The sequence below is a fragment of the Puntigrus tetrazona genome, chromosome 18 (genome assembly GCF_018831695.1).
Source record: "Puntigrus tetrazona isolate hp1 chromosome 18, ASM1883169v1, whole genome shotgun sequence".
NCBI classification, from domain to species: domain Eukaryota; kingdom Metazoa; phylum Chordata; class Actinopteri; order Cypriniformes; family Cyprinidae; genus Puntigrus; species Puntigrus tetrazona.
In genome coordinates, this window is record NC_056716.1 from 25,284,388 (window position 1) to 25,294,730 (window position 10,343).

The window sequence follows — 10,343 nt, forward strand, 5'->3', positions numbered from 1 at the left end:
TTATTAAAAAAAAATATATAAAAAATGTGTGTAAAATATATATAAAAGAAGCAGTAGTCTAGAAAGAAAGAAAAGAATTACCAAACCTAAACTAAAGTAAAAAATTAAGAGGAATATCAAAGACAGAAGCAGCAGCCACATTTGACCTTCTCTGTTATTTTGCAATCACTTTTCAGTACCTCCCCTAATTCTAGACCAATGCCTCTCGAGCTTGAACTTGCAATCTTTGTGTGAGCAGATCAAATCTTGGGTTGAGGGTGATAACCGTTATGTCATCAATCAAACAACTGCTTATTAAAAAAAGAAGAAACATAAAGAAATATAGCGGTTGTCTTTGGATACAAGTTTTTACTTTGCAGCTTTGTAACCTTTGTAACAAACAGGTGCCAGGGGCAAGCACAGGCAGAGCTGTCATAGCTGATCTTTCGTTAAAGTCTGATACAGACTCAAACCTCTCATGTAATGAAGAGCTCACAAAATCAATCACTAGCACTCAATTACAAAACACTGGCCTTTAACTTGATCCTATACTTTACCCCCTTAACAAAACAGAGCATCTGTTTCCTGTGTACAAAGTGGAATCCCTGTATGTCAGACTAAAGAGGAAAAAATTCATACTGTGAATCTTGATTAGTTAAGAATTTATCTCTGGTCTGTGCTGACATGTTTTAAAATCGTACATTTTTTGACGTCAGACACAACAAATAAAACTAAATGCCAACGAAAATTCTCAGTCATTATCTAATATAGATAATTTAATTAGCCTCCACAGCGAAACTTCTGCTGTCAAAGCAGCTCAAGCTGTACCCAGTGATGAAGTGTGCGCTAATGCAGATGGTAAAAGAGTGTCACCAGATTCTTCATAGGTAGGTTAATAATTCATGGCGTATGTTGGTTTTATTGAACAAAGCTACCTAAGCTAGCTATTTTTAAATAAGCAGTTGTTTGAATAGTTGTGGAGGCAAAACGGTTATATATATTTTTTTTTTATGTAGAAATTATGTGAATATAGATTATAAATACATGTGTATATATATATATATATATATATATATATATATATATATATATATATATATATATATAGAGAGAGAGAGAGAGAGAGAGAGAGAGAGAGAGAGAGAGAGAGAGAGCTATTTGGGAGTTGTAATATGAAGCTACAATGTACATAACCAATAACAAAATGAGATACCAAGTGCCAAATGGGTCAAAAGTCATTAGCAGTTGTAATTTTACAGTAGTTTATTTTTACAGTGTATATTCTCTTGCTGTATTCTATGTGCCTTCAAAACCCTGATATTCTCCATATAGTAACAAAATCCATGGCGTTGGATTTCACACCAACAGGAGTCTCAGAGGACTGTGTGTATCTGAATGTTTACACTCCTTCTCAAAGATCAGAATCTGATAAACTTCCAGTGAGTACTGAATAACGGCTTCTCACATCTGTACTACAGCACTTATGTAGATCTTATTCACAGCACAGCTTCTTATATTATGCTTTATTAATCGTTTCTCCAACCCCTCTGATGTATGCAAACCAACAGGTAATAGTTTTTATTCACGGAGGGGGTCTGGTCATGAGCAGAGTATGCATGTATGATGGATCCCTCTAGCAGCCTATGAAAACATATTTGTTGTTGTCATTCAGCACCGACTTGGAATATTAGGAGATTTCAGGTATTCGTTTATGATGGAGAAAGCGGGCACTACTTATACATTCTGTCTCTTAAGAATGGCATCAGATTTGTTGTAACATATTGAAGCTGCTTCTGCAAGCAACACATGCTTCTGGTTTTAGCACAGGAGATAAGAATGATCAAGGTAATTGGGGTTTCCTAGACCAGATTGAGGGTTTTGGAGGAGACCCCCAGTCTGTCACTATAGCCAGTGCCTCGTTTCTGGTTAGTAAATGTTTGTAATGCAGCATTACCTTTATAATTTTTTCTGTATTGTTGCATAATCTTCATTTATTTGCTGATATTAATTGTGATTAATCTTATGAGTCTTTAAAAAAGAAGTTCTGAGTAAGTTCCTTGTGGTCTCATTGGGCTTCCCCTGGAAATATGATAATAAGTGAATAGCTGAAATTCAAGTTGTTGAAACAACATAAGATCTTATCCATTAGTAGATCATCTTATCCATTCAGTGCAAAGGTTAAAAGTGCCCTAAAGATGTATACTTAGGGTCTTCTAGACATTATTACCCATGACCAAGGGTATGTTTTAGTGGGCCATCTTTCAGAGTGGGGTTGCAACTGTGATGGGTTACTCTATCAAAGACCCTATGATGTTTGCCAAGGTATTCATCATTATTCAAATACAATAATAAATGTGTACTACTCAATAGTTCCTTGAAGTTCAACTCAAAAATTAATTACCTCACATCATTGCAAACCCATAAGGCCTTTGTTCATCTTCAGAACACAAATTAAGATATTTTAACTGAAATGTTCCCATATCTCAAAATGTAATAAACTAATGATATCACATGAATTGTTTTATCTATGTACTTACTCTGTCACTCTGGAGGACCATACAGTTCTCAGATTTCATGAAAAAATCTTAGCATGCATTCTGAAGATGAAAGAAGGTCTAACAGCTTTGGAAAGACATTAGGGCAAATTTAGAGAATTAACATTTTTATTTTTGGGTGAACGATTCCTTTAAGGGAATTTGTAGCATTATGTTACATATCAAAATTGTAAAGCCTTGTTCACAAAAAAAGTTTTACAATAAGAACAAAGTGGCTTATATTAAAAAATACCTAATGTACCTAATGGTTATTGTAAGTGTTTATAAAAAAGCTGACTGTGATCTAATTGACCAGGGTGTAGCAAATGTTACTTAATGTGACTTCAGCTCTAATAAAGTGACCAAATGCATGAAAGATGTGACTGGGGAACAAATCATCAGTGTAGCAAAAAACGGTAGGCGCAAAGAATTTGAAATGAGGGAAAAAAATGCAATGATAAGATCTTTTGGTGATATTCTCTATAAATAAACAGCTTGAAAAGAGAATGAAATAATTTCTTGGACCACATGACTTACTTAGAAACACATTTTCCCTGGAGCAACAGTTGATGAGGAATTTCTTAAAGCTCAACCAGAGGAGTTACTAAAGAGCAAAGACTTTCATAAAATTCCAATTCTTGTCGGAATAACAAACCACGAATTTGGATGCATGCTCCCTCAGGCAAGTATCAGACATTTTTTATGGAGTATTAAAAGATCTATGAACCTTCTTTGTTAATATATTTTAAATAGTAATGCATTTGCTTTTTATTCCAGTCCTTAGCCTCAGAAGAATATTTAAAAGGGATGGATGCAAACAAAAACAACTTCTCTTCCTTCCTTCTTTTCAGACTAAATGTAGTGATTTAGAAACTAAAATGAAATAAATTTGCAGTATATTTTTGAATGCAATCTGTCTAATTTGTTAGTATTTGTCTCCATCTGGTGAACAAAGTACAAAATATCATTCAGAAGACTCTAGAATGTGTGTAATCCTTTATTCTGTCACCCTAGACGTCAGGAGTCAATGAAATCATAGTAGAAGAATATCTAAAATATACATTTACTCAGATGATGGCGGATATTTTTATGGGCATTCCTTCCATTACAGTTGCATCTTACCACAAAGGTCAGGTTGAAATTTCATTAGCAATATTTCACATTCCATGTTTTTCTGATTGTTTTCATATTTTGTGTTATAACACTGTAGGTGCTGGAGTGTATATGTATGAATCCAGAACCCGCCAAGTGTATACCAAGATCTCAGACCCACCTTTTGCAAGCTAGTGATGATGCTGGATATGTGTTTGGGGCCTGCTTTAGAGATGGTTTTTTCAGAGGTGGGTATGCATATTCAAGAACTTGTTTGTCCTGCCAAATTCTGACACAGGACATTTATACTGGACAATTCATTATGGATGGGTTTTGAAACTGCAATTGATTGAAACAAAAGTAAAAATGTTAATGACAAAGTGGTGATGTGGTTCTGAATATTAACTATTCATCATCCACAGGAACTTTCACTGAGGAGAAGACTAATAGGATACTGGGCAAACTTTATTCACACTTTGTAAGCGGTACATCAGCTGCTGGATATAGTATTAGTTAATGATGATCCTTTATTTCTTAAATCATTATTTACTTTCCACAGTTCACCAAATGGTCTCAATCTGGTGCACTGGCTTAATAAATACATGAATCTGGGATTGCAGCAAATTGAAGAACAGGGTCTAAAGATGGACAAGCTGCTCTTTTCCATTGATAAACTATTTCATAGTTAAATTTAGCAACTAAAGATACATTCATCTAATTCCATAGCATTTGAATAAAAGTCATATACATCAACCATGTCATGTTAACAACCTGGAACTCCTAAGGCAACCACAAATAATAGCAAAAAAGAAAAAATAATAAAACACCGTATATGTTTGTGTTGTGTCGTGATTTATTAAGATTACTACTATTTGCAAGATCATTAGTTCAAGACAATGTAAATCGTGATGTTAAAGGAATGCTGTTTATCGTGTTTTTTTATGATTAAACATAATAAATTCCACCTTTAAAATAAAGAAGGAAAATGCTCTCTAATGGTTCATTTCAAGTGCATTTATTACAAACCTATTTACAATGTGGAGCATTGAGTTTCTAGTTTATGTATAGCATGATTAAGAAATTTTACTTAATCTAGAAATGGTCATGTAACAAAAAGTTAAAAGGTGTTTTTATTCAATGGAAATCATGAGGAGGAATTTTCAAGACAAAAAAAACAGCCATATTTGACCTTCTTTGTTAACAATATTTTGTCACTTATTAGTATTTCCCCTAATTCTACACCAGTGCCTCTCGAGCTTGAACTTGCAACTTATGTAAGCAGATGAAATCTTATGCTGAGGTTGATAACCGCTATGCCACCAGAGTCAAACAAACAAAAAAAAAGTACTTTCCTGGTAGCTTTGTTCTACAAAACTAACATAAAATATGAATTATAAACACAGCTGTGAAGAATCTGAGCTTCTGTGACACTCTTTTACCATTTGTTTTAGCACACATTTTATCACTGGGAAAAGGTTTTGCTGTGGTGGCAAATTAAATTATCCATATGGTAGAATGACTAAGAAATTGAAAACAAAGCCTACAAGGTCTGCACTTTATGTGGTATTGTTATATGTGTTCTTGTCTTCACTGGTTTCTGTTAAATTCTCTGCTTTTAGAGATGGAACTGATCTGGAGTCGTTGTCACACTCACAAAGGCAGCAAGCCGAAATGTTTGCCATTAGTTTTTTATCTCCTGCTTAAATAAAGAGATTTATAAAGTGCAGACCTTGGGTAATGTTTGATATAGGTCTTTGCTAAAGCTTTGAGAGCACTGTGAGTACTGAGACTCGGAAATTAATAATATATATATATATTTAATGTTTAGACTTTTTTTATATACTTGGTTCACTTCACCAATAAATATAAGATTGTACTACTAATCGCGATTATTAATGCACTGAATGGATTTTTCTCTGCTTAGATTTGGATTTTACTTTGTACACAGGAAACAGGTGCTCTGTTTTGTTAAGGGGGTAAAGTATAGGATCAGGTTAAAGGCCAGTGTTTTGTAATTGAGCCTGTGTGGGAGTGATTGATTTTGTGAGCTCTTTATTACATGAGAGGCTTGAGTCTGTCTCAGTCTTTAGCTATGATAAAAGACGTTTTGCTGTGCCTGTGCTTGACCCTGGTACCTGTTTGGACTGCCCCTGTGCAGACAGGCAAGTATTATGTTGCTTTTTAACTAATATTGAACATTATCAAGAAAAAATATATTTTACTTAGCAATTTTATAAATGTTTGAAGGAGTAGTATTGTTATTTGACAAGAATATAAAATAATGAATATGTATTGAAGAATGGGTGTTGTCAGATTGGTTTCTGTTTGTACAGACTCTGGGCCGGTGGTTGTTCTGAAGCATGGCAGCGTACGTGGACAATATATGAAGGTTAAAGGCTCTGAAAACGTGGTGGAGCAGTATTTGGGTATTCCTTTTGCCCAGCCACCTGTCGGTCCTCTCCGTCTGGCTGCACCTGGTCCTGTACAGGGATGGGAGGGCATAAGAAACGCCACCCAGCACCCATCTATGTGAGTATATGGATATATTCATAAAAGTAACTGTAATTTCAATATATTCTTTATTTAGTACTGTATATATGAAACTCAAACAAACTGTATATTTTATTAACTAACGCAATGTTTTTAATACATATACAGAAATAAAATCTGTTTCGTACCTGTATAATTTACTGATAAACACCATAATAATACCGGTTGTAAAAAACTAAATTAGTCTGTCTACAAGCTGAAGTGAATACTATTATACAATAAAAGGTGCATACAGTGCATGCTTTAGTCTGATGTCCCGCACTATTACTGTTTTTGACTGTAAATGATAAAGAAATGTAAAAATACTAACCACAGCAGATTTATAGTCTTTTACCATTAAAATTGCAAACATTTTTTCAATGTAGATTTTCTCGTGTTCTAGGTGCCTTCAAAACCCAGACATTCTCCCTATAGTAGCAAAATCCATGGCGTTGGATTTCACACCAACAGGAGTCTCAGAGGACTGTTTGTATCTGAATGTTTACACTCCTTCTCAAAGATCAGAATCTGATAAACTTCCAGTGAGTACTGAATAACGGCTTCTCACATCTAAACTAGAAGACAGCATTTTGACTTACAAATTCATGGTAGAACTTATTCTATTATGCTTTATTGATAATTTCTCCAACCCCACTGACAAAAGAAATTTATGCAAACCAACAGGTAATGCTCTGGATTCACGGAGGGGGTCTGGTCATGGGCGGTGCTTGCATATTTGATGGCTCCTCGTTAGCGGCCTATGAGAACATAACTGTTGTTGTCATTCAGTACCGACTTGGAATATTAGGATATTTCAGGTATGCATTTATGGTGGAGAAAGCGGGCACTACTCATGCAGTCTGTCCCTTGCAGAGGTGTGAAGAGTACCTGACTATACTTGAGTAAAATTACAGATACCTTAGAGCGAAAATTACTTCACTACAAGTTACAAGTAACCAAGTATGTGAAAAGATACTTACTTAAGCATCTTACCTATACTAAATATAGGCTCAAAAATGCCAGTGAAAACCGTAATGTTGTGAAGAAGCTGGGAAAAAAACACAGAGGTATATATGTGCAGATATTTCATTGAGAAAAAAACACAACAAACTATACGCCAAAGACCACAGGGAACAAAGACAGCCTGTCTCATAAAAATATGTACTGTGTCACATTTTTATGTGCTTTACAGTCTCTGAGTGGAGCTAAAACACAGGTTCAGTACCTGAACCCTGGCACATTTTTATTACATTAATATAGATCTGTATTTTAGCGGTTCAGAATTTAAATGTTCATGGACTAAAGTTATTGCTCAAAGACTCTTAAGTCTACTTAAGTACAATAATTAGTTACATTTACTTAAATACTTTACACCTCTGGTCCCTTGAGAATGATATCAGATTTGTTGTATCATATTAAAGCTGCTTCTGCAAGGTAATAACACATGCTTCTGGTTTTAGCACAGGAGATAAGAATGCTCAAGGTAATTGGGGTTTCCTAGACCAGATTGCTGCGTTAAAGTGGGTGCAGCAAAACATTGAGGGTTTTGGAGGAGACCCCCAATCTGTTACTATAGCTGGGGAGTCTGCAGGAGGCATCAGTGCCTCTTTACTGGTCAGTAAACGTTTTTAAAAGCAGAATTATCTTCATTTTCTTTCTCTATTGTTGCATATGAATTTGTATGTGCCTGATATGATTAACAGCAATTCATTTCTGACAAATCTTTAAAAAACAAGATTAGTTTCAAATGCGTTCCTTATTCCAGGGCTTCCCCTGGAAATATGATCAATAAATAGCTGAAAGACAAGTTTTTAAAACAACATAAGATCATTAATAGATTATCTGCACAAATCAGTGCAAGGATCAAGTGTGTTCTAAAGATGTATTCTTATGGTCTTCTAGACATTGTCACCCATGACCAAGGATCTCTTTCAGCGGGCCATCTTTCAGAGTGGGGTAGCAACTGTGCCGGGTTACTCTATCAAAGACCCTCTGGTGTTAGCCAAGGTATTTAGCCCACAAACAACAGCACATATACTCAATAGTTCTTTATAGGGAATCTATATGATTATGTCAGATGCCAAGAATTTAGAGCATTGTTAAGTTTAGTTCTGTTTGCTTCAGTTTGAAGGCAATTTGGTTTTATCTTTGTCTCAGCCTAATTTGAAAATGCATTTTGAAAATACCTAATGTAATATAATTATTTTATAAGCAAAAGCTGATTGTCTGTGATCTGTTTGATCCAGGCGGTAGCAAATGTTACTGGATGTGACTTCAGCTCTAATGAAGTGCTGACCAAATGCATAAAAGAAATGAATGAGGATCAAATCATCAGTGCAGAAAAAAAGGTAGGAGCAGTGAATTTGAAAGGACTGTGCTTTTCAATAGTTCATGGAGAAAATGCAGTTTTAAGATCTACTGGTGATATTCTGTATAAGTATTCATATTAAAAAAGAGAATGAAATCATTTCATAGACCAAATGACTTCTTTTAGAAATACATTTTCCCTGGAGCAACAGTTGATGAGGAATTTCTTAAAGCTCAACCAGAGGAGTTACTAAAGAGCAAAGACTTTCACAAAGTTCCAATTCTTGTCGGAATAACAAACCACGAATTTGGATGGATGCTCCCTCAGGCAAGTATCAGACATTTTTGTATGGAATAGTGAACTTAAACAAAAGGCCTATGAACCTTTATGACTGTATTTAAATAATAATGCATGTACCTATTTTGTATTTCAGGCCATAGTCCCAAAAGACTGGGAGAAAGGGATGGACAAAAAATCTGTGAAACAATTGTTGGATATTTTTAACAAAAATGGAGTAAAATTTTGCTTATTTTTTTCTTTCCTTCCACATCTTTTGTGCTGATTTATAATCTAAAAAAGAGATAAAAATGCAAATTCATTTATTATTTATTATTAACGCAATCGGTCTAATTTGTTAGTATTTGTCTCCATCTGGTGAACAAAGTACAAAATAGCATTTCGAAGACTGTGTAATCCTTTATTCTGTTACCCTAGACGTCAGGAGTCAATGAAATCATAGTAGAAGAATACCTAAAAGATGCTAAAACTTCGGAGGATATTCGTGATGCATTTACTCAGATGATGGGGGATCTTTTTATGGGGATTCCTTCCGTTACGGTTGCATCTTACCACAGAGGTCGATCGTGATTTCACCTGCAACATTTCGCCATTAGCCATGTTTTATTGTTGGTTTGCAATATTATTTCTCATTATCCTATGCTTCACAGATGCTGGAGTGTCTGTGCATATGTATGAGTTCCAGCATTCGCCAAGTATATTTAAAGATCTCAGACCCAGCTTTGTGAAAGCTGACCATGGTGATGAACTTGGATTTGTGTTTGGGGCATGCTTTTGGGATGGCCATATCAAAGTGGGTATGCAGATCTAAGAACTTGTTTGTATCTGCAAATTATGATGCTGGACATTCATACTGGACTAAGTTTATACTAATGCAGGGGGTTGAAACTGAAAATGATTGAAACAAAAGTAAAAATGTTAAAGATGAAGAGGTGACGGATATCAACTTTTTACAGCTGCACTCACCGAGGAGGAAAACCAACTATGCAGAACTGTCATGCGATACTGGGCGAACTTTATTCGCACTGGGTAAGTGGTACGCTGCTTCATTTGCTGGACAGATGGACTTAGTTAATGATGGTCCTTTATTCTTTAAATCATTTTCATTTCCACAGATCACCAAATGGTCCCGATCTGGTGCTCTGGCCTTTGTACGACAAGTCTAATAAATACATGAATCTGGGATTGCAGCAAACTGAGGGACAGGGTCTAAAGATGGACAAGATGCTCTTTTTTGCTGAAGAATTGCCTAAAAAGCTAGCAGCACTTCACAAATCCTAATTAGTTATTTCTATTAACTTCTTGCTTCTACTATAAATCTAATTTGCATATATGTGTGTAAATAATTTTTCTTTGTCTCCATGCAGCGAAATAGTTCCCGTGAAACCTTTTGCAACCAGTTGCAACAAGATTTCTGCATACTTTAGTTTTTCCCCAACAAAATTCTGTATTAAATATTACCAATAAATAATAAATAAATGGTATCATATACAGACTGAGAAATTTTCTAAAGTGCTTATATACTGTATCATTTACTATTTTAATTTGTATGTATTAGAATTAGAAAAATTAAAAGGTCTTTTGTACAATATAAAGATATAAAG

At 34.9% G+C, this 10,343-nt stretch overlaps 1 protein-coding gene and 1 pseudogene across 1 annotated transcript; both read left to right on the forward strand.

The window, feature by feature from the left end:
* The first annotated feature begins 1,277 nt into the window (after window positions 1-1,277).
* On the forward strand, window positions 1,278-3,267 carry LOC122362890 (annotated as a pseudogene).
* A 2,347-nt stretch (window positions 3,268-5,614) lies between these two features.
* Window positions 5,615-10,228, forward strand: LOC122362888 (carboxylesterase 5A-like). Its single transcript, XM_043264614.1, has 13 exons — window positions 5,615-5,767; window positions 5,939-6,134; window positions 6,538-6,676; window positions 6,819-6,952; window positions 7,595-7,748; window positions 8,037-8,141; window positions 8,381-8,482; window positions 8,629-8,769; window positions 8,876-8,956; window positions 9,157-9,298; window positions 9,390-9,536; window positions 9,696-9,768; window positions 9,855-10,228. Exons 1-13 carry the CDS (start codon window positions 5,665-5,667, stop codon window positions 10,018-10,020), a joined length of 1,683 nt encoding a protein of 560 aa, XP_043120549.1. The 5' UTR covers window positions 5,615-5,664; the 3' UTR covers window positions 10,021-10,228.
* The last annotated feature ends 115 nt before the right edge of the window (window positions 10,229-10,343 follow it).

Bases quoted from the DNA above. Each gene is read 5' to 3' on its own strand.
- LOC122362888 (XM_043264614.1), top strand. From the start codon at position 5,665: ATGAGAGGCTTGAGTCTGTCTCAGTCTTTAGCTATGATAAAAGACGTT. The intron at 8,142-8,380 runs GTATTTAGCCCA...TGTTTGATCCAG, and splicing joins ACCCTCTGGTGTTAGCCAAG to GCGGTAGCAAATGTTACTGG. The intron at 8,957-9,156 runs GTAAAATTTTGC...CTGTTACCCTAG, and splicing joins ATATTTTTAACAAAAATGGA to ACGTCAGGAGTCAATGAAAT.